The following is a 27,614-nucleotide window of genomic DNA, read 5'->3' as shown; positions in this document are numbered from 1 at the left end:
AACGAGCCTCGAATATTCCAAGAATATCGCGTTTTCCTGTCGTCCCCCTCCGCGCTACCTACCAGTACCACCCCCGTAGTTATCTAGAATGGTACAGAGAGGAAATGACGTATCGGTCATCTGACCAATCACACAGGGCAAGAATAATCAGCGCATCACAATGTGGGCGGGGCTTGTGGAGTAGTTCCGGTGTGCACGAGATGAACATTGAATGAATGGTACACTACGTCACTTTGTTAGTCCATAAGCAGAGTGAGCTTGAACAAGTGCATGTGTGTTGTCATTTGGGGGACTACGTGAACGGTCTTATCTCAACGCGGTATTTTAACACTGTTTACTATTGGAATTTACGCCGTGAACTACTACACTGTTGGCGTTGAATTTCCATCAGTTTTTCAACCACGCTGGATAAATAAGAAAGGACTTTAACATGCCGAAGGTTGTACCGGACCAAAGGGCTAAGTTCGAGGGAGATGAATTGTTTAGAAAACTTGGTCGTGAGTCTGAGGTAAGGTGTTATTTGTGTCAACTTTTACTTCTGTAGTCGAGAACTAATGACCTAGGCCTGGGGAATCCCGGAAGTTCGGTTATTAAACCGCAAAGAAAGACACTTTTTATTTAACAGTACCATTGTGGTGGCATTGTGTGTGTTTTGTATAGGCTCCAATGGTCCACCTGTACGGACGTACAATGGCGGTAGTTGCCTTTAATTCATACAAATTAGACTGATTTATTTTATGGGACACGTGTTTTGTGAATTACCTCCTTACAGTTTATGCATGTGTTCTAAGGTTGCGTAATATCACAGGCAGCTTTTGTTTGGGCTAAAGAGTATGTTGTTGGGTTAGGGTTGGAGAAATCATAGAATTTTCTCGATGGAGCACTCTAAGGGGATATTTTGTGCACATTATATTGATATGTTGGCCTTATGTATTGTCATGGAGATTGTACCAATCTTTTAGTACAAAAGTTGTATTTTATTTAGTCCAGTTGTATTAAAGGCAGTGGACACATTGGTAATTACTCAAAATAATTAATGTCATAAAACTTCACTTGGTAACGAGTAATGGGGAGAGGTTGATAGTACAAAACATTGTCAGAAACGGCTCCCTCTAAAGTGACGTAGTTTTCGAAAAAGAATTTGACTTCGAGACCTCAAGTTAAGAATGTGAGGTCTTTAAATCAAGCATTTATAAGCACACAACTTCGTGTGACAAGGGTGTTTTGTTCTTTCATAGTTATCTTATAACTCCCACAACCAATTGAGCTCAAATTTTCACAGGTGTGTTATTTTATGCATATGTTGAGATACACCAAGTGAGAAGACTGGTCTTTGACAATATTACCAATAGTGTCCAGTGTCTTTAATAGGGGTCCAGTCCAATAGGTATAGGAACAAGTAGGCATGCCTTCATGTGTTTCTTGTTTTATTATGTGACAGTGTGTTTACAATAGACAACAAAGTGATTGGGGAAAAAAATAATGAAATGGAGTCATCTCGGTAGCGAAGAGTATGACAACATGTATATCTGGAAACGTGAGGATTCAGGAACACATTCATTGTTTTTATTATATGAACCAGGAACTAGAGGAAGTCAAGCATATCAAAAGTCAACCTGATCCTTCCTCTATAGTCTGATCATCCTCCATGGTCTCATACTACATACTTCCTAGCCTATAGTTATTGTAATTTACATATAAACAATAGTAACCATTAAGAACTCCAACTGCCTCCAATTAATGCCTTGTAAAAGTTTGAATTAAAATAATGAAATTTTACGTTTATATTATTATATGCCTCTCAAAAAAAGTGTTTTGTAGATGTTGAGTTACTAAAACGTATTTTTTACAACAAACATGTGTGACAAGACTGTGTTGTTGACAAAGCGAATAAATATGTCATTATGAAAAGAAGACTAGAAAATGGTCGATTTCTATACCTGTTGAACCATGTTCCCTTAATTGAGGCCGTCAGTGCTTCAGAACATTGACCTACTGATCATTATAACCATGGAGGTAGGATTCCTACCTCCATGATATAACGCACTTGGATGTCTAGATCCAAACACTCTTGGTTACATTCTCAATGACAGTTCCAATATTATATGAAAGTTTTATTATATGATTTCGTGACTAATAACCAGACTGGTATTCTTTGAATTGATTTCCTTTTCTTGTCTCTCATTACAGATTAAATATACAGGTTTCCGTGATAGATCGCATGAAGAACGTCAGGTCCGTTTCCAAGCGGGATGTCGCGAGGGTCACGCGGAACTAGTAAGCATCCCTCATTTCATTTACTTAACTTGATTATAGGCCTAATTCTTAATTTGATTACACTATAATTGCATTGTTTTGATTTCATTTGTTTAGTTTTTTGGGGGTTTTTTTTTGCTTTCACTTGTGTGTAGGTTTAGTTTGGTTGGGTTTTATTTTATATTGGATAGGTTTGGTTTTGGCTTTTAAAGCTGTAGACACTATTGGTAATTGTCAAAGACCAGTCTTCTCACTTGGTGTATCTCAACATATGCACAAAATAACAAACCTGTGAAAATTTGAGCTCATTTGGTCATCGAAGTTGCGAGATAATAATGAAAGAAAAACACCCTTGTCACACGAAGTTGTGTGCTTTCAGATGCTTGATTTCGAGACCTCAAATTCTAAACTTGAAGTCAAATTCGTGGAAAAAACACTTCTTTCTCGAAAACTACGTCACTTCAGAGGGAGTCGTTTCTCACAATGTTTCACTCATTACTCGTTACCAATCATAATTTTGAGTAATTATCAATAGTGTCCATTGCCTTTAGTTGATATTTTTGTCGGGATTCGTTTTGATTTGATTGAGTTACTTACTTGTGAGTTGATTGGTTGGATTAGTTATGTGGGCTGTTGGGGTTGCTTTGTTTTTGGTTTCTGGCTTGGCTTAAAACAATTGATTGAGTTTTAGTTGTGATTGTTTTGGTTTGAATGTATTGGTTTGATTAGTTGGCTGGATGGATTGCTTTGATTTTGTTTTATTGGATAGGGTTTGATTCTTAGCCTCCTAGCTTGATTATTGTTCATGTTTTAAAGTGTGAACATTTGCGTTTGTATCTCATTACTCTATATAGTATTTATTCCAGTCAATTGACATCGTTGTAAAGCAGACAGCTCGATAGAAGTAGCAACCCAAAATAGATTGTACTCTGGGGGAAATAAAATAGTAATTGTACGGTCCGATGGCCCGATACTTTGTTTATAACCTCGCTACTGGCAGTACTCCCGAGTACCACACGAGATATGTTGTATCATTGTATGGATGGTTGCTACAAAGCAAGCCTCTGATCGTTGTGTGTTGGACCATTCAAACAGCAATCAGCTACGGGTTTTAGCGAATGAAGGCTGAATTTAATCACCCAGTGCAAACATTGTCAAGGCTAGTGTTTTAACCCCGTTTTGGGTGAAGGTCGTTTTCAGGATGTTTATTGATGACAATCAGTCAGCAATTTGTCAGTACACAAAGGGGACTTTTTTCATTCAACTGATGTCATGAACTATGCAGCCAAACCAAATTAAGGTCATTTTTTAAAGATGGATGAAACTATGGTTTCAATGTGTCTAAGTGTTACAGGTGTTCGCCTTCAGGCGTTAGTGTATACGTGCTTCTAAATACAATCTCGTACTCACGATTTGCTAAAATGTTACCCTTCTATATGTTGTTTTGAACTTCAAGTCTTATTAATTTAGATAATAATGTCAAATTTAAAAAGTTTGCCTTTGCAAGGCATTTATTGTTATACCCGCATCATTTATTGCTCCATGCCCGAATCTAAATAACCATTTTAATGAAGTATTCTAAGCTTCTTAATTCAATGGTTGAACCTCCAAACCATTACCGGCATTGTTTGGTTCCATCCTCAGGCATTTTCGTCAACCGGCACCAATCTACACCTTCAATTTTTCCCAACAAATAACCATGAGAACGGCAAAACAGACAGATTACTTAACAGAGAATACGTCGATTTTGACAGAGAAATCGGACGGGTAAGTTTTTTTCTCATAATAATTGTCCATTTATGTGATAATATGTGTTCTCATGAATGGTGGCCATGAATGATTTATCTTTCCTTCATGTGTGGATTATGATATATTGTCAATCATTTCTACCACACCTCGTGTCGTGGTCACGAGTTGTGTTTTCAAAAAGCCACAAGGGACATCTTGAACTATGTACACAGAACACTTTCACTTTCATAAAGGGTACCATTATAAACTTCATAAACTTGTAGCCCTTGAATTTTGGACAAAAATACACTCCAATTGTTGCGACATGCTTCCAGCAAACCTATGTAGGTCATACACGGGACATTAATGTTTTTATATTTATGATTAGCGTAAATAAAAAACAATTTCAGGAATTGATTTTAATGTTGTTTTGTGTAAAATAAATGTCGCATCCCCAAGAAAATTGAAGATAATTTTTGTTCAAAATTAAAAACAATACTTCCATCAAATGTTTTTTTTTTAACTCCGGTCAGCCAGCATCCACCCTAAGTTTTTCTGACCTTCGATTAACTGTTTCATGTCTGACCGATACATGAAGGAATTCCTTCTGGCAGAGGACTTCCCTCGTGGCTCACCATGATTCACATTGATTGAATGATGGCTCATCGTGAAATGAATATAGGATGGCCTGATATTGTATGGCGGAACCCTGACCTAGCATGACCCCTCTCATAACTGTTGCTCACCCTAGCCCTTTTTAATTTGTTAATTAAATTGCTCCTATTAAACAATTATCGGCATCCACAAAATTGTTGAACCTAAAAAGTAGCTTTGTCACCTCATAGTTCTTGACCGGAGTGTGTTGGTTTAAAAAAGTCCGTAGGCACTAAAAGAATATCAAGCTTCCATGCACATACACACAGCAGGCTCCCGCCGCGCCATTTAAATTAGTCACAGCATTTCTCGGAAGTGTTCTTATTATAATATGCATGAGTAGGCGTGGTTACATTACACGTTGTAATAACCGCCCACACATACAATATACAAGTACATGTACTTGGTACACTGTCGTTGGTTCATCTTGCGCTGATTATCATATCGCTGTACATGAATAACGTGGCGATACCATTTGTTATTAGAGGGGGTGGCATATTGTAGTGGGTGGTGAAGTATATTCACTAGTTCCAGTGAATCATGAAAGTCTCATCATGCGTAATTTGTATAATTTCTCGGCTCTTTTGGAGAAGCAATTTGTCATCGCAAGAACTGTAAATGTTCTTGTAAATAGTCTAAGAAATGTTATTTGTAATAATTTATCATCTTTCAGCGGTTGAATCGTGTTCTGTGGAGTTGCATGTACATGAAAATGTATAACCACTAATTATTATTTATTATAATATCTTTGGTGGTGTTTTTTAGTGGGGTCTCGTGCTTGAATATGTTGTTGTTTGGTCATATTAACATGTTGAGTCAATTGTTAGGCCCTATGGAAACAAATAATAAACAATTAATTAATGTATTTATTTATTGTTTATGTATTTGATATCAACACAGCGGATCCGCCATTTAGAGGTATCGTTTAAAGTAACAAGTATAAGGTATAATTTAAAAATTAGAATTACACAATGATAAAAACTGAATTAATGTAGAAAAACAAGTAAAACAAACCACAAACAGACTTTGGCACACCAAAAAGGTACACAAACACCCCCATACAAACACACACCCGACACCTCATTAGTAAACATTAGAAATACCTGACACCCCATAAACAAAACAAAAAACATAAAAAAAACTCCCCAACAAACAACAGTCAAAACAAACGGATAAATCGAAATTTAATTTAAAAATATAATTCTGACCAAAAAAAAGTTGAAATAAAGTTTATCAACTAAAAACCTATACATTGTAGATAACCAAAGCAATTTGAGGATGTAATAATAATACTTATTCAAGTTCACGCTTGACGGGTGTCCACCTTAGTGGCAGTCCCTAATACGATCTCCAAACTCCTGGGTCATTACCTGATTACATATTGTCTTGTTAGTGTTTTTGGGAATATGCGGGCGCAGGATCGGGGCAAGTTGGACAGGGTCATTAAACAAGCAAATAGAATAACCGGTACTGATGGGTCAATGGTTGAAGGTCTATACAAATCTCTAATGCTAAATAAAGTTGAATCAATTTTGTCAGATGAAACCCACCCCCTAAATGTACAGTTCAATCGTAGTGCGAGAAGCAACCGCCTGTTACAGCTCAGAATTAATACAAAGCGATATGCTAATTCATTTGTCCCCTCAGGTGTCCGAATTTTTAATGAACAATTGCAACGTTAATATATTTTTGTAAAATCAATCTTTTACTTCCAGTTTTGTTTTCATGTCATATATAATATATATTTCTATAGACTTTTGTAGCTTGTAGTGTTTTTTGTTTTGTTTTTATATAATATTTTAAATAATCTTATGTAAATTTTGTAAAACTGTTGTTTAAAAGGTCGAAATGAATTTCCCATCGTGGATAATAAAGTGAATTGATACCGGGGGGGGGGGGGGGGCTGAGCCTCATGACCTATTTAGGGCAAGGCTGACACGGAACTGGTTTAAAAATAGAATTTTAGCTCAGATTCTGCGTCAGTTGACCCATTCTTGGTCAACCTGATGCGAATTCCGAGTCATATTGACCCAGATATGTTCTAGGCCCCTACGGGGACCCGGAACATTTGAAATATTATTAGGTATTGCACGAAAACGTCCGCCAAGGATTTGTTAATTTAAAACAGTCCATGAATTTTTGTCGGGACCAATCATTGTCATTGGACCAAGTCCATCAGCCACATAATACAAACAATTAAAATCCAAAATGGCTAACGTGTAGTTTGTACGCAGTATCAACATTATAAAGGAACATGTTGCCTTGGGATCGGACGAGTTGGTCTATAAAAAGCGTTTGAAACCGTGTGTTATGAAATGCATATGGTTAGACAGATGTTTGAAAAGTGGAATATAATGATCCACACAAGTATCACTCGACACGGTCGGCCATTTATGGGAGTGACTCCCATAAATGGCCGACCGTGTTAGTCGACGAGGTAAAAAAAAACATGCAATTTCGAGGCATATTTGTGTAGATCATTGTATTCTATTTTTACAACATCTTTCTACCCATACGCATTTTATAACAAACGGTTTACAGAACACTTTTCAAAGACCAACTCGACCCATCCAAGGCAAGGTGCTTTAAGTAATGTTTTTATCTGTCTCGTTTGTGAATTTATAACCACTCATCGATGGTAACACAAACCATAGAGCTTGTATGCACAAACCGATACGACTAGAGACCTGAGAAGGTTGTATCATGGCCTAATAATTATAAGAACACGTGGGCTTTTCCAGGTAAAAGACAATGGGATAGATAATACACGACCGCGCGGGTAATGACACGGAAAGCCGGTATATGGACGTGTATCCTGGCTTGGTGAGGATGTCACGGATCACGGTTAATATACTCGCAACAATGTGCAGACATTAAATCCTCCTAGGGTAAGATGTTTATTAGCAAACACTTGGCGAGTGATTGCCGTACACGGTGCGAACCCAACCATGGTTCAACCAACCCATTGGGCCCACCACTTTGACTTAACAACTGTTTCTGTTCTGTTGTGTAAGTGCAGTGTTTAACTCCAGAGCTTTCCAAAATGGAAGACGTGCCCTGCGCTCTACCAAGTCGTACATTATACTCCACGCAGATGGTATCAAACCATGATCAAACCAGTCACAGTGCTTACCAATATTCATGAGGTTTTACAGAAACAATGAATATTACATTTCAGATTATGTCAGAATTAAATGGCTCAAACTTTATATACAGGCTTTTGGCTTCGTCGCTACCTGTGGGCATCCAACCAGACTTTGATTGTTCAACCGCAGCAAAAATAGCTTGATCCCCCACTATAGGGATCGTCATATCGCTTTGGTCCTATATTGAGCATAATATATACATGTATAACAATTTCTATCAAGCTGCCAAAATTGACTTGAGATGATAAAGCAACCGCAGCCTCTTTAAGACTGATAGCCACCTACGCCTTTCTTTCAGTTGGTTTTCCAAACCTTGCTAATTTTAGGCTACTTTGAGTAACCTCTGTAGGCTCTGTATGTAGACTCTCTGTAGGTGCTCTTTTTCTCCTATTCTACAACCAATGTTCTAAACGTTGAGTTTAATTTGTGTGTATGTGTGTGCAGATCCCCATGCTAAACTGCTGAGGAACCCCGTTGGTAAAGAATAAAACTGATAAGAAGTGATTTGATAAATAAATAAAGTAGGTAAATAAAAAATAAAATAAATAAAAACACATTTTAACGTTTTGACAGTTCGGACACATCTACAGTCTTGGTTCTTGATAATGAAATTATAGAATCTCAAATAATAGGCCCAAATAGGTAACCATTTGAAAACCAAAATTACAAATCTGTTATACTATAATTTATTGTTTTATTCATTCTTATATTGTTTTGCACATTAGAGAAAATAAGCCCAATTGAAATAACATATTTTAGGTGTCGAAAATACACCTTGCAAGTTGTGGACCGAATTTGACCATTTGACGTACATTAATAGTAAGTTGTTGCGAGGCTCACAATGTTTGCCTTCAATGAAAACGATAGAAACAACTGTTTGAACATTGGAGGAATGAAAACGATAGAAACAACTGTTTGAACATTGGAGGAATGAAAACGATAGAAACAACTGTTTGAACATTGGAGGAATGAAAACTATAGAAACAACTGTTTGAACATTGGAGGAATGAAAACGATAGAAACAACTGTTTGAACATTGGAGGAATGAAAACGATAGAAACAACTGTTTGAACATTGGAGGAATGAAAACGATAGAAACAGCTGTTTGAACATTGGAGGAATGAAAACGGTAGAAACAACTGTTTGAACATTGGAGGAATGAAAACGATAGAAACAACTGTTTGAACATTGGAGGAATGAAAACGATAGAAACAACTGTTTGAACATTGGAGGAATGAAAACGATAGAAACAACTGTTTGAACATTGGAGGAATGAAAACGATAAAAACAACTGTTTGAACATTGGAGGAATGAAAACGGTAGAAACAACTGTTTGAACAATGGAGGAATGAAAACGATAGAAACAACTGTTTGAACATTGGAGGAATGAAAACGATAGAAACAACTGTTTGAACATTGGAGGAATGAAAACGATAGAAACAACTGTTTGAACATTGGAGGAATAAATACGATAGAAACAACTGTTTGAACATTGGAGGAATGAAAACGATAGAAACAACTGTTTGAACATTGGAGGAATGAAAAACAATAGAAACAACTGTTTGAACATTGGAGGAATGAAAACGATAGAAACAACTGTTTGAACATTGGAGGAATAAAAACGATAGAAACAGCTGTTTGAACATTGGAGGAATGAAAACGATAGAAACAACTGTTTGAACATTGGAGGAATGAAAACGATAGAAACAACTGTTTGAACATTGGAGGAATACGGAGAAGCCAACAGTCATTTTGAAATTCAAACAAATCACGAGTAGGAAACTCTTGTTAGGCAAAGTAAAAAAAGAAACATGTTTAGCGTCCCCGCCCGCTTCCTTTTTACAGGCCGCCTCCTTTTTTATTTTATTTTTTTATGTACATTTTTTATGCACATTTTTATTTTTAATAGGATTATTTTAAATGATCTCAGCAAAAACAATCTGAATGTCTTGTCTGAATGCCTCGACTAAATTGTTTCATTTATGTTTTGTGTATTTCAGCAGTAGAAAAAAACAATGGATGTTTGACATTTTAACAAAGAATGGCGGCCATCTTAAAATAAAAAATAAAAAGCCCCTCTTCCTCCTTTTTTTGAAAAACCCGGACGTGAAACATATTTTTTTTTTACTCGGCCTTATGAGTTTTGTCCCGCAGTGGGAACGTAACATCGCACTTTCATCCCGTGTGTGATTTTTGTTTATCATTAACATAATATAGAAGAGTTCTAGAAGCATCAGCAGTGCTCCCCAAATAACAGTTCCTATTAGTGGATAAAATTGGACCGATTTTTATTTTTATTTTTTCATTATAGGAACACGTTGCCTTGGGTCGGTCGAGTTGGTCTTTGAAAAGCGTTTGTAACCGTTTGTTATAAAATGCATGATTAGAAAGATCTGATATAAAAAAAATTAAAAAAGTATCACTCGAAATTGCTTGGTTTTCATTTTACCTCGTCGACTAACACGGTCGGCCATTTATGGGAGTCAAATGTTTGACTCCCATAAATGGCCGACCGTGTTAGTTCGCAAAGTAAAAGGAAACCGCGCAATTTCGAGGCAAATTTGTGTGGATCATTGTATTCTACTCAAACGGTTACAAACGCTTTTCAAAGACCAACTCGACCGATCCAACGCGTTCCTTCAGCAGCGCTCTCACAAAATAACAGTTCCTATATTTGTGGATGAAATTGGACCGAATCCAAAGTAAGCACTGATGCCGTTTGTTGGCAGTTCGATGTTGGCAGTGCACGTATTGGCAAGATGCCCGTGGTCCTTGAGGGAACGAAGTGCGTGTAGGCCTATGGGGCCTTCTGCAGGTATAGCATGGAGTTGGCGGCCAATTTACTTAACCTTTGTACAAAAATAACCCATGTTAGTTTGTATTTCTACTTTATACATTTAGATGCCTCAATCTGACGAAAGACTGAGCTTATTTCATAATCTTATTGTAATTTAATCAATGGAAATCTGGCATCATGGTGTATGTCATTTTTATCGTTCCTGAATGAGAAACAACTTTCTGAAATACTCAATTCTTACTTTGTACTTCCACATTTTGTTGTTGTTTTAGATACTCACTTCCCAGTTGACTTGGCACATTACATTGGCGATCTGGACATGACATGAGCCAGGAAAGCTGTAAATATTGTATTATGTTAACTATATATCGCCCAAGGAAAAGATAATTAATCCATGTACAATCTTTAAATTGGGTTTGAGATCTTGAATTTAAATCAGGACTATAATTATTGGCGACAATTATTAATTAGGGATCTGTTATACCAAGTTCTGTAGACATACCAGCTGTCACTGCACATTAATGTAAGTCAGAAGCGTAAAGCAAATGAGATTAACTTTTGAACAAGGAAAGTCGGGGCTATGTTAGTGTTTTTTTGAGATAATAGACGATGGTTTCACTGTCGATACGAATGTTCATTGGGTTACCAGTAGGACTGTTTGACGGGCATTGTCGTGTTACAAAATGGAGCGAATACCATCACGTAAAATATGAAATATGATTACATTCATGTATCATGATCCAATGTGATGCATTTGGTTCTGCTGGTTGCCCTTAACTACTGTAATTACAGTGCTCCTTAAGGTACGTTCATGTTATAGACCAATATTATTATCTGTGAATCTAAAAAGTATTCTATGGATGTCTTTGATCGAATACTAAAGGCAAAACCTCTGTGTGATAAGAAGTTAAATTGGATCGTTGGTTGCAGTACAGAAGTTCCGCATTTCCCAACGCGTTTTGCTTGTGATATTTCCATTTTACTGAATATCAGACAATATCAAAAGCAGTAAAGACATCTTATGGACATGGCCGAGACAAGTAGCCTACACAATGCATAAAGTAGACGTTAGTGAACTGAGTTAATATTGGGCGGAGATAGGGGAGGGTTAGGGACCAATTTGGTTGATACGTGAATCTTCTACACAACCGGTTACTCCATGCAGTGTTGTGCTTTGGTGAATGGGTGTGTATGGTAAGACCATAAGACGTCGTGGTCAGTACCTTACAATTCAAGATGCCTATACCGCACTGACGTGGGTAGCGCTTGGATGGGGGTGCACGAGCCAAGGCTTTTGTGGACTGCATACATTTTGGAAACAAGCCAACTTTGTTTCCCACCAATTTGTTGAGCTTTTCTTATATTTTAACACCATGCCAGCACTGTATATAAATGGAAACCTAGTATGGGTTATCGTTTATAGGGCTAAGCATTGTAACAAGTGAATTCTGAAATATGGTTTACCAGAGGCAACAAATTCAAACAATGCGCAGTGCAACTCCGATAGTTTCTTCAGGCTCAATACCTCAACTCACCAAGGTTCATTTGTTGGCACTTACTCTAATGATGTATGATGTTTCAGCATACATTACATACATAGTTGAAGGGAGATGGTTTTCACAACAAAACGTCTCTCAGGCAGAGACCAGTCTTCATCATCGCGAATACCACGATTTAATTTAAGAGTCCACCATGTAAAAGTTATCAAAATGTCAAAACTTGAAATAGAAGACCCCGTTCATCACAAAGCACAGTTGATAATCCCGATTGCCAAAATTGAAACAGTCCAGATATGAACACAGAAACCACCTACAAAACATAATCGTTTTTGGTGTTTTCACTAGAACACTTTCACGGGTTGGTCGTCCTCCATGTTCGACTTTATGGAAAAGTCGAGGACTCAAATATAATTATTCTCTTTACCAACAGACATTGATGTTTCCTTGCTTCCGTCCCGTTGCCTTTGCTTTTTTGCTGCTCTACAGAGTTTCCTTCGGTGATTTGTCTCCAACTTGCAAATCAATTTGTAAACGAAAACGAACCTTTTACGAATGATTTTTGTTGTTGTAAAGTTACCCCAACAATTGAAAGAGTCTAAAAAAAAAAGGGTTCGAACTTCGACCATGGGACTCCAAGTCATAAAATACGGCTATAAAGGGGGCAAACATGATTGTCTAAATATTACTGTAAGTTTACCCTATCTAATGCTTGATGAATAAATCATTACTGTTGGGATGAAATATATAAGCACATTATGTTTAAATCAAAATTCATGGACCCCATTTTAGGTTGTGTTGATGAAATCATTTAGCCTTCGAGAAAGACTCTGCTAGGGTCGAAACGTCAGGCCATTAACTATTTTTTGCATTTTTGAAATCTATTTTGTAAACATTTGCAAAATACGAGTGAAATTTGTGTCACACAACATGTAACTCACTGAGTGAATTGCTATTACTGAGTTAAATAATACTGTACATGGACTCCCAAATCCTGATAACATGATTAACAGATGAATTAATTGTAACAACCTTTTTTTTCTGAAGAATACAGAAGATTCAGATTGAATGGTGCACCAACCATGCACTAACATGTAAGGCCTAAAGCTAGCCCCATACATTAGGACATCGTCACTCCGATTGATGCTACTACCGTGTGCATATTATTATCGGTAGGCCTAACCGTGAGACCACACGATGTAGAGCCGAACGCCGTTGACTCACACGACCCTTCACTATGACCCAGTTACCGAATGCCCAAATTTTCTCGAACAAATCCAACGAAATTATCGCTAAAATGTTAATGCATTTCCACATAGAATGTTAAATAATGTTTATTGAGTAAGACACTGTGAATATCTCATGAAATGTTTATGATTTAGTTTAGTTTTAGATGAAGTTTCGTTGTTTTGGTACCGAAGGTAAAATGCGGTCGTTTTCTCACAAACTGTTAACCTTTGACTTCTCCTGGCACTCCCTTGCCACCATGGTTGTTATATCTCGTGAAAAACAGTATTAATCTGTTCTGATTCTCACAGACAACCATTCATTATTTTCACTGCAATAATCTGAAAACGTCCACTCCACAAAAACCACCGATAATAAGGTGTGGTGCCATTGCGAGAATTCAATAATGTGTCTGCGAGTATAGTCTCACAGCTAAACCACAAGGATGGTGAATGTGCTGTATGTGCAGTGTTCAACCACAATGTGGCCGCCATTTTGTTTCACTGGTTAGGTTTGATTGCCGGGGACATAAGTTCGTGGAAGAGTCAATGTTCCATTGGATGTTGACAATATTGTCATGTGCTTACTCTGCAAAAATGGCTGTCTTTTTGAATTGTTCATTTAGTCTTTGGAATCGTGCCCGTTAGCTGACGAACTTTCGAATAAACCTATAGTTTTGTACCAGCATAATGCATCGTGCTATAGATAGAGACATACATTAAACACCGTCTTCATTGTCTGCTTCATATGTACAGTTTGCCCATAGCTGTATTCTCATTTAAAAGATAAAAATTCATAGAACCAGTCCTCAATTACAATTTAAAAACTGTTTTGATGAGCCTTTGGTTTGAAAACAAGACCTAATGAGAAATTTAAGAATCTGCTTTCTTCAAATATGTAAGTATGTATATAAAAATGTCTGGAAATTATAACGAACTATCCGCAAAGTCATACCTTCTTAATGAAAAGGTGAAGGCCTATATACCAAGTAAAAATTCGTTCCTTAAGCGCTTCAATTTAAGCAAAAAATAAGCAATACCTCCTGTTTTAAAGTACAAAGAATACTTGCAACCATCGTTGACTCCGTCAATATAAATTCCAGGTTTCATCTTTTCACCAAAATAGGTCAGCTGGAATTGAAGACAATAATATTCCCCATCGGTGAATCATCGTCAATATAAACAGGTGATTTTAAGACTTAATGATGAATATGATCCAAAATAATGTAGGACTAGATGTAGACTGTTAAATGGTCGTCCTTGTCTGAGAACAGCAAGTTGCTTGATGATGAAACTTCGCGGTTATAACACGAGTCCATAGGTTTCGAGTCGCCAGACACCGCAAACTCTACCCATAAAAGAACCACAAGAAGCCCCTTAGCCTAGGCGGGTACGTCCTGTTGTTGGACGGTACGTGGTGCTGGAGACTAACCACAAAGATCGAAACTACACTCGGACTGTTCTTTCTTCCCCATACATAGCAGGTGCTAATAGTACAGAGAACATGTATATCTGGATGTGCATCATTTTCTGGTTTAGGGAATGATCTTTTAAGGAAGGAATATCCTATTGTTATTGATTGTCTAATGGTGTAATTACAATACTTAACCTCATTAAAGACTGACATCCTTTTCTGAAGGGATAATGGATACAAAGATTGATCCCTGGTAAGTCATAAGATGTGGTTTTTATCACAATTCCGAGACCATCCGTTGTCTTAAAAATCAATTCATTATAAATTACTGCAGCTGCTAAACTGAAATGCGGTGAAGGTAAACACAAATATGGTCGAAACGTCGGAAGACATCTGTTTAGCCTCATCAAAACATGGGGTTCCCTTATATAGTAACTTCAAACAATGACATTCACTCGTACGATTCAGGCGCCATTTTAGATTGTTAACCCCAACCCCTCAAAAACTCTGTTTACGACTTGCAACTCAATTGTATTCTATTTTGCGACGATTTTACATAGATAATCGTCACAAACATTATGAGAAAAACAAAAAGGGTGTTTTTCTTTTGAAAAACAAATAATAATCCGAGTTACGAAAATGGAATATTTTGAATGTTTCGGAAGATGTTGACGATGTGCAATTCGTCGCCAAGAACTCGACGGCACAACAGCTTTTGGACGGGGAGCCGCACTGGAAAGCGCACGCTGGCGCACTAAATTCCCGTGACAGATTTAGGCCTCAGTCTATAGTACGTTTTGATGATCACGGCCACACCCTCGGAAATTTGACAGAGTTTGTACAATCCTATCAAATGTTATCTCTCCAAAGTGTGTACTTTAAATACAAGGGACTAAACTTGAAATGGACTAGATGACAGTAACGTTTTTACAATGTTAAAAAATTAGTTGTTGTTTCCTTCAAAAATCTAAGTTTTCATGTAAATCTGGACTCGCCATTTTTGTTTTTGTTTGAAAACCATGATATGCATCGTAACAAGCGTCGGCATTGTAAAGAAAACTCCTATGCTTTTTAACTTTACTTAAATCAAATCCGTTGGTTTGTCTTTGCTTCATTGTGGAAGGTTCACACCATGAATCATGCTCCTAATATTAATTCATTTGATAAACAGTTACATGAATGATTCGAACTACTCATTCTAATGATGTATATCATGCTTGCCACAGATTAACCATTTCGTAATCAAAGATAATGTATACAACATTTAATATATTTGTTTTTCTTTGATTGTTAACAGGTTCATTTAAAAACCCGATTTATATTGAATGGCGTTTGCGTTGTATGGAGAGGTTGGGTTGATCTTCAGAGACTGGACGGTATTGGATATGTAGAGTATGATGAAGACAAAGCAAGGGTAAGCAAGAAATAAATCATTTCCTCTAAAAACATTATAGGAAACTTATGGTAACCTTTAAAATGTTGCTTTGCCTGCGGACAGCAAAGCAAAAGTTGTTTTTCAACAATTATAAATCTTCAAGATCTAATCTGTGTTGAGTAAAATACAGAAAATAAAAACCACTGAAATGTTTCGAACTAAAATCCGGTCATGAGAAAGGGTTGAAATTTCCGTTGGTAACTCTGCATGCAGGACTTCATCTGAACAAATATATATAGTGAAGGAATGAGACATCTGAGTAAGAATGTTACATGTAAAAAACGAAAACGACAACATGGCTAAATTGGAGGTAGTCTGTGTGAACTTTATTCATAAAATGATAACCAAACTGTCTCTAATATAAAAACAGGTAGAAGATTCCGTCTTAAGACAGTCAATGGATCAACAAAGTAGACGACTTCGAGAGTTTGAAGAGAGACAAAGATTACGGCGAGAGGAATTAGACAGACAAGCAGAGGCAGAAGTAGAGGTAAGCTGAAATGCACAATGTCTAAGTTTGTTATATGTTGATGCCAAGAGGATTTCTATAGTGTCCAATATTATTTGTTATCGTTTTCACCAGAAAATGTTCAACTATTTGAACATTGGTAGAGATTGGCGATTTTGTAATTGCAAATCAAGAATTGAGATCCATAGAAAAGTCTTTTTGACTATGCAAGGTCTTTTTGACTATGCAAGGACTCTTGAAAATATCAAAAACAGCAACAACAACAACAATAACAAACAACATCAACAACAACAACAACAACAAACCGATTGCAAATACCGTAACGTTCGAAGTTGGACGATGATTTTGTACCGTTAATAAATTCACGGTGATTTATATCTGGGCGCATAAAGCATCGAAGCGGCATGATTGCCCTAAATCCTTTAAAAGGTTATTCCCTATCCTCCAATGTGTAATAAAGGAATCTTTAGGAAATAAAGATTCATAGATTTAAAATAAACCTACAGAATAACTGCAAACAGCATCCGAAAGGTCACTATTAACGTTTTCGAGGGGGCCTACTCAAATGTTGATGTGAGTAGGAAAATCTATTCAGATCCGACCTGCACCCACCCACGACCGGACTGACTCTATTAACCGGAGACTCATGGGGCAAAGAGTTGCCGTTGCCCACCTTGTTTAGCTATGAACGCAACCACAAACCATGCAGGTTGGGTGCTCAAATCGCCCCATAGACTGATTGGAAAGGTTGGACCTCAATCGTTGGTCATTTACGGACAATATTCTGAAATAGGCTCCCACGTTGGGGGCGATTTATTTAACAGAAAGGTCAACGTATAGCTTGGAGACTCGAAAGGTTGTTTTTAACAAGAAAGGAAGTGGTTTTTGTAAATAACCGTTTGGAAAGAAAGCATCAATCTGAACAGATTAGATTTCGTTTTCAAATGAATACAACTGCTTGTGTGTTTAATTCGTCAACAATATTCGGCGACGTGATGGGTTGGATTCGTTTAGCTAAATACTATTTAACTTGTAAATTGGTTTTGGCGCCTTTTTGTAACCAAATTCCTTATGACTTTACACTTTCCTAAAGGTTAGAATACTCAATGAACTTGTTCATTCGTTCGATCACAATGCACAGACACAGTATACCTGACCATTATTGAATGCAAAACTGATTGGATACTTAATCTTTGATAACATTGATAACAGAAACTAAGTGGAGAAGTATAATATGGAGAAGGTGATTTGAAATGTAATAAAAAGGAATGCTTGATTATGTGTGAACTGTTGTGCTCTCTTTCTGCCCTTTTGTTGTAGAGGAAAGAAAACAAAGCTTGACGACATCGCGCATGGGGCACAGGGCAGAAGGATGAGCAAAACAGCAGCATTGATCAAAGATAGACTCTGAGGTGCTAGTTGCCTACCACACCCTCCGGAAACACCCTGCCCCGCCCCCTAAATTCAACATAATGGTGGGCAATAAGCAATACGTTATCGGACCCATATCGGGAATAATCCATAGCCTTTTTACTCAAGAGTTGTTTTTTTAAAGATAATTACAGCATAAGTCAATGATTTTTATTTAGAAAATAAGTTAAGTTACAGAGAGGAATTTGGCAAACCAATGTTCAATTTAAGTTCAGTTCTGATACCCACTGGAAAGTATGGTTCCCATTCTCTTCCTCGTTGGTGTCATTTGTGAGGGAAATGTTTGTGAGGCGCAACCAAGATGGGAAGTGAACCATAGGATGCCAAAGATGCGTTTGCGAAGGGTTGTTGTTTTCTCTCTCTAGTGACCTACATCCATTTTTGACGAGTTAAGAACCATCGTGATTGAGCTGGCGATTAGAGAAACTGAGATAGAAGAAAACGACAGCTAACAACAAACCCTAAACCTCTGGATTTAAAACGGTCATGTCATTGAAGGAAATCGTAAGAGGCATGTGCATCTTAGTGTGGACGAGTCACTAAATCATCTAGCTTTATATTTAGTGGAGCCAAAGCTGACTTTATATAAAGATGAATCAGAAACTGGTGGTATATAGTCTGAACAAAACTATATATAGAAACAACATCCTGGTCAGACATGGACATCTACCAATGTATCACCGATCATAAGAACATGATGGAGCAGAAAATCCTGGTCTAAATGGATAAGCAGTCATGAGAACATTGTCAATCATACCAAGGAATCACCCATCAAGAGAACATGAAGGTTATGACGGATAATCAGTCATGAGAACATTGAAGTATACCATGGAGGTAGAAATAGTAGATCTCCATCTCTATGGTTATACCATGGTGTATCACCCACCATGAGAACTCATGATGGTGTAAGGGCTCTAAATCCTGCATCAAACAGTGGATGAGCCTTCATCAGAACATTGTCGAGTATAGTCACAATTATACCAGTATCACCTTTCATCAGAACCTGTTGGTTGATAACACATTCTAATAATATTGTTATAGAAAAATAGGATATAGTGGCAATTTCCAAACATCGTCCTTGACAACCGGATCAAATAGTCATGAGAACTCTTGATCAAACATTGAAACTGCAACTTTCGTCTTCGAAATACTTTAGTTTCATATATAATAATCGACTTCTCAGAACGTCGTCTGGTATCTTGTTTATACATCTGCTTCCATTTGTTCATGGGCTAACGTGTAACCAACGAAATCGTCCCATCCAGTACATGTAATGGTAAAGTCTGGAATAACAAATTAACGATTTTCAATACAAATTGTTAAAGATTACTTCTCCTAGAAGTTATCCGACATGTTTTATTTATCTGAGTACTCTAACAGGTTTGGTATCAGAACAATATTATCTTATTCTGATATGCCAATTCTGATAAACCAAAATTAATGTGCCAAAACCTCTCTTGAAACTGTTTTTTAATCAAAACCTTGACCGCGGTTCATGATGACTTTAGGGTTTTTTTATGCGCTGTTTTTAGTCAAACTAGAAACTAGAAAATGAATTGATTTTTTCAAAAGCAAATTGTAAAAATGTATTATTTCTCTTTCCCTCTAAACCTTGATGGTACGTCTTCCAACAGTTCTTCCCGAAAGCAATAAGCAAATTAATTGTGAAAAGCCCAATTTTACCCAAAATTAAGTCTTTGGCTAATTTAGTTTATTTGATTCGGATTTCAATCTTTTGATACATTGAAAGACTAACAAGAAGTCAGTCAGGTTTGTGTTGTGTTTTTTTATGAAGCCTCCAGAATGTAAAAAATAAATATTTTAGAAAAAGGTATTTTCTTACTGAACGTAATTTCATTTTGAGTTATTTTTCAAAATATGATACATCGGGAATTAGCCCAATGTTATTATTAACTTCTGTTTTTGATGTTTGTTTTATATAATAAATGTATAGAAATGTAAATCGAGCTGGCTCTGAATTGGATTGAAACTAAGATGTGCCAGTGTCAGTAACTATAATCAGGAAGATTGCTTTGAATGGATCCCATTGTGGAGAGTACTTTTATTCCAGCTTATAATTTATCTTCCTTTTAAATATCTCATAAAGAATGTCTGAAATGTTTGTTTCGTGTAAATTCATCTTAGCACCGTCTTAATTTTTATAGATTTGATTCATATTTGAAATATTGTGTTTGCTCTTTGAGGTATATCACCGAGTGCGTGGAGCAATGATTAACATAAACATTATTGGTTATATTTAATAGGCCTATGTATGAGAAATACATTATGTAAATATTTATAATATTATTTTCATCGTCTCAGTAAACGTCGATAAGAAGTGTGGGTTATAATACGGTAACAATATTTACATTGGAGTAAACAAATACCTCGTACAAGTAATTATACTTTGGTGATCTTCCTCAAATAAATATTGTATGAATAAATAAACAAACAGTTATATATTATTCTGTTTCATAATTGTATTGATTTTTGGGATAAGAAAGTTGAGAAATGAAAATGTCCGTTCAGGAAAGAAATAAAGCTGTGCAGGCCCCACACACAGAACAAACACTCGGCGAATTCGTCATGTTAAACCAAATCCATTGATTATTTAAAGGTTAAAAGTAAACTAAAAAGCCATCTGTGTACTTAGTTAGTCCAATGAATTTCCAAGGTTTGTCAGTATAATCCATCCAATAACCCTTCCGGATGTCTTTTATCTTCTATTTGTGGACAACGATTTAGGATTTGGAAGAAATCCAACTTAGTTCGAAGATTTGTCCTTGAGCGTGGATTCGATGTGCAGAGCCGGGTAAAATGAGTCACATCTTCGGTTGGCGCCCCTCCACAATCACGCTAGAATCACTTCAATCTCGGGGGGTTCTATGAGCAGTTATTTCTGTGTAAAGGATTCCACACCGCAAGTTGGGGAGACAACCACAGTCCTCGGTAAATTAGTTTGTGAAACCATGGAGGATGAAAATTAGATTTCTTCCTCCAGGGTGAAACCAAAGACAACATTTCCAGAGAAATACTCGCAGCCGCCGACTAGTCCATTGTGTCATAATGTGTCCAATTAAGGCTTTGTTTTATTTCTACCAAATTCATTTAGACGGTGAGGGTTGGTTTGTCTGGATACATGATATTTTAATGACATTTCTGAAAAAAGGGATTAACTAAATGAAGTTTTTCCAGTTAAGATAATGCACAAACTTACATTTTGGTAGGTGTGCAATTACACATATATCATGTTTCAAAACAGTGATGGAATTTCCAACATGTTTTTCATAATTCCGATGACGGCTCGAGCTTTTCACAGATGTTTTATTTCGTATATGGATCTCACATAATATAGTGTGAAAAAGGGGCCTTGAATGTGAATGTGACAAATAAATATTAAATAAATGAATGATTTCAAACAACTAAAATCTAGTTTGCCAAGGACACCGATGTAATTAATTTAGTGAGATCTGCGTCGTATTTGACATTGCCGCGTGTATTATTATTGTCAAGAGTTCTTATTGTGTTTAGTTTACCTTTTAACCTTTATCGTGTGAGCCGAAACTCTGTTTAAATGTTACGTTGAATACGGTTGATTATAACAAAATGACAATGACCTACTTTTGAAAGGTTTTAATCGAGCGACCGGAAATATCTCCAGATTCCCTTGTGATGTTAACTCCGCCCTCCTTCCTTTGCATTGTCTTCTTTCGTGGAAAGTAAATCAACTTTGAGTGAATGACAATTTGTGGACAAAGGATTGGCAATCCCGCCATGTTCTGCAAAGAACCCGTTACCTCGCGCCATAAATGATATAGATCCACCTCAAGGACTATATGAAGGCAGAACCATGGAACGAGAACATTGGTCTCCAAATCAGCATGCAGCTGCTTCATTCAAAACAGTGTCACAATAGGGCCTAGACATTCTGTCGTTTTTCAACTTGATCAAGAAGATGTTATGGTAAATTAGACCGAGCTTTGTACTTTTGCTATTTTTAAATAAACATTTAAAATGGCCGTTTGTTTTGGGTTTTTTATTATCCGTTTTGTTCTTGAATTGACGTTTGCGAAAGATCTCCGGAACACGAAATGTATATGTTCTAGCTTCAGTTTGCGTTTAAATTGTCACAGAAGGCTTATTAAGTTATTGTCACTAACTTCCCTTGAGTTCAAATCCCTTTAGTCCAACATTCAAAATGAATCTGAAGTACCTTCAGCACACCAAACAGAGCATGAACGTAAGGTTTGATATCATTTCGCTGAATGAAGAAAATACACATCTCAAATGCTCGGTTACTTGGAGAAAGTTCAAGTGCTGATCTACGTGTCATTTAGATGAGGTTGCGGTATACAGGTTACAAATCTCTTTGAAACTCTCTGCTATAATCCCACATTGCAAAGTTTCGAATCATTTCTTACTCGTCCATTTTGTTGTTTAATCTACTTTTACTCTCTGACAGTATTTGATTCAGGATGGCATATTATTTGACTCGTACACACTGACCTTTAACCCCATAATGACGGTTGATGACCCCATTTTGTAACAATAGAAACTGAAGCAAACAAATTCTAGCGGTCAGCGGTATTTAGTCTCAATGATAATGCCACAAGTAAATCATTCTCAATAATTCTCAGAAATTGCGCACCTTCCGACCACCAAATGACCTCATTCGAGTATGGTACCCAGTCGTCTCGATATACAAACCAATACGTTTTAGATGGAGCCGTTTTATATGAGCTAACCATGGGGTTGGTCGTTCAACTGCGGGCTATTTTCCCGCTTTATAGTTTTAGTTTCAGATTTCATGAGTTTCAGTTTTAAAGATGATGTTGGCCTACCTTTCCGATTCAACCAATCTCGTTAGAGATTTCAGGAATAAGTGCAAGAATTTTTAATTAGTATGGTAACCAGACATTTTCGTAGACCTTGAAACAACTATTTCCATGTGAGCCCTTTCTATCTAAAGGGTTGTGAGAATGTCTTCCAGTAGGCCATCCATGACCCAAGCGTCATCTTGTAAATTCAACTGGGTCAATGTGTGTCCATATACAATATTGAGCAACTGCATTCAGTTTGATGGAGTGGATCGGTGAAATGACGAAATGTATCTTATTCAAATCAAGGATGCTATATATCACCACTAGTCATAATAAACCTCGTAATTTGAACGAAAACTGCACATCATCACCTGATATGACTTTTCGCAGGAGTAATACTCTACAATCAAAATAGTGAACTTGAGCGTCATGGATCCTCAGAAGGAGCAGTGGGTTCTTAGTTGTTTGATATTAATTTTAATGTAAAACTCCTTGTAGTATTTCCTGACATCTATTGAGACGTCTTTTTATTGACCATGGGATCGGAGGAGTCAATTCTTCTATGTTCAAATGTTTAAATACTGAATGGGTTGTTGATTAGTTAGAGATTATGCATTGTCGGGCATCAGCCAAAATCAAAACATTAATGTAGAAATCGAAAGCTTCATGGTCGGATGTGATAATCACAGGCTAAAATTGAAGTTATAAACCATAGGTTAGAATTTAAAACGCAAGGTGATTGTTGCAATGTGGTTCGGTGAATTATTGTATACCTTTGTACACTTTCCGTTCTTATTCTTAAAGACTACGCATTGCCTCAATCTTTTTTTCACTCAGTTTTCAGAAGAAAAAAAATAGTTTAACAGCTATTTTTAAATATATTTATTAAGAGTCAACAATAATTATAAATCTCATATATGGAGATGATGCGCACTTTATCAGAACACTTAACCACTTAACCACGAACACAGACCTAAAACAGTGTGGCCCATGATCAATCAATTTGTCCCGCCTGTATGTCATTCCATACTCCTCCCGATTGGGCGATATATTCTTTATTGTGGTTCTATGATTAATGATTTGATAGACAGCGAGACTAAGATAAAACCTCACATCGACAATGAGGAAATGATTGATTCCAAGCTCAGATTCTTTGTCAGTCATTATTGCTCATAGGGTCGTCGACACCTATAAACATAAGAGTGATTTGGAGCCCTTGCTCACAATGAGGGACTCGTGGCTCATTTCGGTGACGACCTTTTATGCAAACGACAACGACACCCGCTCGGTGCAGAAAAATGACAGGGTTGTGGTCACCAAAGCATCGCAAGCTTCGATCCAGCGAAAAATGAATATTGTTGAAGTATTTATGTCTTGTGAAAGTCTAATTGTCTTATCCTTTTTTCTGTTTCATGACATTCCAGGCAAGACGGAGAGGTCAGCCAAGTCCGGCAAGTACGAGTGGTAGTAGTGGGGGAACAAATAGCAGTAATGAAGGGTGCTGAACGGTCGCAATGTGGGAACAATGAGGGTTGCTGAAACAATGAGCAGACGGCACTATAATCTCAGCGGAGTGGGAAACATATAGGTTGGTGTTATGATGGGTGATTTGAAAACGAAGTGTGGATAATAATAAATTTGAGTGAAACACACAACCACGGGTAACATTGCAAAGTACACAAACTAAATTATACTTAGTATGTATAACACAGGTATAACAACATTATTTCCGTCTACCTTTTCATAGATAGGGAATATTGCGGTATGTTTCAGAACGTGCCAATTGGGTTCCAACCAGCACATCTCTTACTGTTTTATTTCACCTAAGATTTTATTTCCATGTATTTTAAGAAAGATTGTATTGTTTTACCACCGCATTGAAGGTTTAATGTGACTAAATGACTGCACGACTAAAGTTGTTTTTCTAAGAAATAGATAAACTAATTAGGTCATTTTGTTATTTCTGTACGTAATGTGACCGGGTCCAATTTCACACAAAGTTCAGCACAATTCATAAATATTATAATATTACAAGCCAAGTTCATTTTTATAATGTTTGACGGATAGCTGCAGTATTCTGTAAACTTTGCTTAGCAGGAAAAAATTATCTCTGCTGATCGAGCGGCTCTTTGAAAATGGGCACGGGTCCCTATTACGTTAAATGAATTCATTTTCTTTTTCTGACTTATAAAATGAAAAGTCAGTGTTGCATTTTGCGTGTATCGTACGCAACTCTTGCCCAATCAAGAACCCAGCTGTAATTAGAGTAACTTTACGTATCGGCCAATCAAGAACCTGTTGTAATTAGACGAACCGTGGCGCCCAGTCAAGAACCCAACTGTAATAAGACGAACTTTACATGGCGCCCAATCAAGAATCAAGCTTATATTAGACGAACTTTAACGCCCAACTAAGAATCTAGCTGTAATTAGACGAACTTCACATAATTGCCACGTATGTAGACCCCCGTTCAGCACCACCGCAGTGATCAAGGATACTTGGGTTGTTGTTGAATGTTTATGTAGTGTTTCATTTCACAACGTAAAACATGGTCGTGCCGAGTTGATTTTCTAATCTGCGGTCGGTAAAAGTGAGTCTAGTTTTATCAGAGTATTGCGGACACTCAGGATCAGCCAATTGATGAGTTAAACCCAGTTCTGATTATAATGTCCTTGTATATGGAACCGCCGCCTATAGTAGCATTGTAACAAGTCACCTGTATTAAAATGTAAGTATTGCCAATGTCTGTCATAGCAGATAAATAAGTCTTTTATATCGTTTAAATAATAATGTAAAACTACGCTGTATACGTGAAGCAGGGACACACTATTATTATGTTAATCCATAAAACACTTATGAGAAGTCAAAAATTTCAAATTAATGATTCCAGTTAATACCTTGTTAAACCTATTTATTTTTATTTTGTTGTTACTGTTTTCACTGTGTTTCGTTCCAAACAAACATGCATTGAATGTTGATGTCACAAATTGTTGTTATTTAATAATTAGAGTTAAATAACATGCCTATTATTTCATGAGTTTTTCCTGCAAATGTAAATTCTCATGTGTGTTAATTGGCCATGTTGGTAAAATGCCAGGCCCAAGTGCTTCCAGTCGCCAACCACACAAGTAATAATATGAACAGTATAATAATTATAACCGACACAGCAATGAACAGGTGTCCCGGGCAATGGGTTTAGTCGTCCGTTCCGATCCTCCATCGTTTTTATTATTATCTTACGCAGTTAACCGTTGAGGGCAGTATTAATAACAGTTGGGCTCCTCTTGCGCAAAATTCTGGAACGCATCTTTCGGACAGTTGCTGGATAACTGATACAATTTTCTAAATGTTTGGCTTTCACTTACAAATGTTTTTTAAAGCTTGTGTTAATTTTCGAGTCACTGGGACAAAGTCAACTTTAAGATCGTTTATCTAAAACGTGTTATAATTAATAACTGAATGAGAGACAATTTGTTTTATGTAGATGATGATAGTACATGTACATCAAACTCGGTGACATTCACATGGTTCTCGGTGGTATCATAGAGCGAGGGTCGGATCGTGGGTTCGAATCCCGCCCAAGCATCTGGCAAGCCGGGATTAGACTGGACCCAAAGTGCTCGTTTTACATTGGTGTAAGCTTAGGGGATATGAAACCATAATGATTATGATTATTGATTCTTTCAAATCCTATAAATTTGTCCTCGCATTAATTTTATTACTAAGCCAACGAATTAGGTTTGATAGTTTATAGGGAAAACAGTCTGACTATACCATAGGAGGTAGAATTTCACTCTACCTCGATGGTAAAACTCACTCGGTAGTGCACTTATAAGTTTTGATTTATATTAAACATGTTGTTTGTTTTTAAAATTTAAAAATGTTTTTTTTTTTCCAGACTCACAAACCAATAAAAGTGCTTTCTTAGCAGGCTGCATATGGTGAAAATTAATTAATTAAAGCCATCGTTAATTATTCCCTTTGATTGTGTTTATTTCCATGTACTGTTTTATATTTTATTCTGTCATACAATAACCGGCTTGTATACGTCCTAATTCTTGAGCAATGGGCGTTGCAATTTATTCGGAAACTCAGTGTCAACTATAACTTACAACAAAAATCACTCTGGAAGACATATTCCAGATGTATACCCATTTTCATGGAATGTCCCATAATGATTAGACCCACGGCTCATAGTATTGGCGCAACTTAAAGGCAGTGACACTTTCGGTAATTACTCAAAATAATTATCAGCAAAAAACTCACTTGGTAAATGAGTAATGGGGAGAGGTTGATAGTTTTTTTAAAAGAAGTAATTTTCCACAAATTTTTCTTTCATAGTTATCTCGCAACTCCGACGACCAATCAAGCTAAGATTTTCACAGGTTTTTTATTTTATGCATATATAGTTATGTTGAGATACACCAAGTGAGAAGACTGGTCTTTAACATTTACAAATAGTGTCCATTGTCTTTAACTGATTGGGGGGGGGGGGGGGTGAGCCGCCCTCTTCTTAGATACATTGCCACTCCCATTACATTTGCCCCATCCACAAAACAAAATCGATGAAATAACGTCCGTAGGCGTGCAGTGTTGCTATTTTTCTGTTGTGCATCCTGTTAACTAAAGACAGTGTGTGAAAAACCCGCATAGGTTTTATGTTTCTCATGGAAAAAGTAGAGCCTTATAATTTCACCCCCCCCCCCCCCCCCCCCAGATCCACAAGCCAGCAATCGTCAACC

At 36.9% G+C, this 27,614-nt stretch overlaps 1 protein-coding gene across 2 annotated transcripts; it reads left to right on the top strand.

Moving 5' to 3' along the window:
* Window positions 1–229: 229 nt before the first annotated feature.
* Window positions 230–25,750, top strand: LOC139935392 (core-binding factor subunit beta-like). Of its 2 annotated transcripts, none has more exons than XM_071929956.1 (6): window positions 230–508; window positions 2,191–2,277; window positions 3,901–4,023; window positions 16,015–16,131; window positions 16,523–16,642; window positions 24,297–25,750. In XM_071929956.1, exons 1-6 carry the CDS (start codon window positions 431–433, stop codon window positions 24,375–24,377), a joined length of 606 nt encoding a protein of 201 aa, XP_071786057.1. In that variant the 5' UTR covers window positions 230–430; the 3' UTR covers window positions 24,378–25,750. The 2 variants fall into 2 exon arrangements, with proteins under 2 accessions (XP_071786057.1, XP_071786058.1); XM_071929957.1 differs by lacking the exon at window positions 24,297–25,750 and adding an exon at window positions 17,942–20,623.
* The last annotated feature ends 1,864 nt before the right edge of the window (window positions 25,751–27,614 follow it).

This window comes from Asterias amurensis, chromosome 3, assembly GCF_032118995.1.
Source record: "Asterias amurensis chromosome 3, ASM3211899v1".
Classification (NCBI taxonomy): domain Eukaryota; kingdom Metazoa; phylum Echinodermata; class Asteroidea; order Forcipulatida; family Asteriidae; genus Asterias; species Asterias amurensis.
This window is presented reverse-complemented; position numbering and strand designations above follow the sequence as displayed.

Excerpts from the sequence above, each read along its gene's own strand:
- LOC139935392 (XM_071929956.1), top strand. The coding sequence starts at position 431 with ATGCCGAAGGTTGTACCGGACCAAAGGGCTAAGTTCGAGGGAGATGAA. Across the intron at positions 4,024-16,014 it reads TTGACAGAGAAATCGGACGG|GTTCATTTAAAAACCCGATT; the intron begins GTAAGTTTTTTT and ends GATTGTTAACAG. Across the intron at positions 16,643-24,296 it reads AAGCAGAGGCAGAAGTAGAG|GCAAGACGGAGAGGTCAGCC; the intron begins GTAAGCTGAAAT and ends ATGACATTCCAG.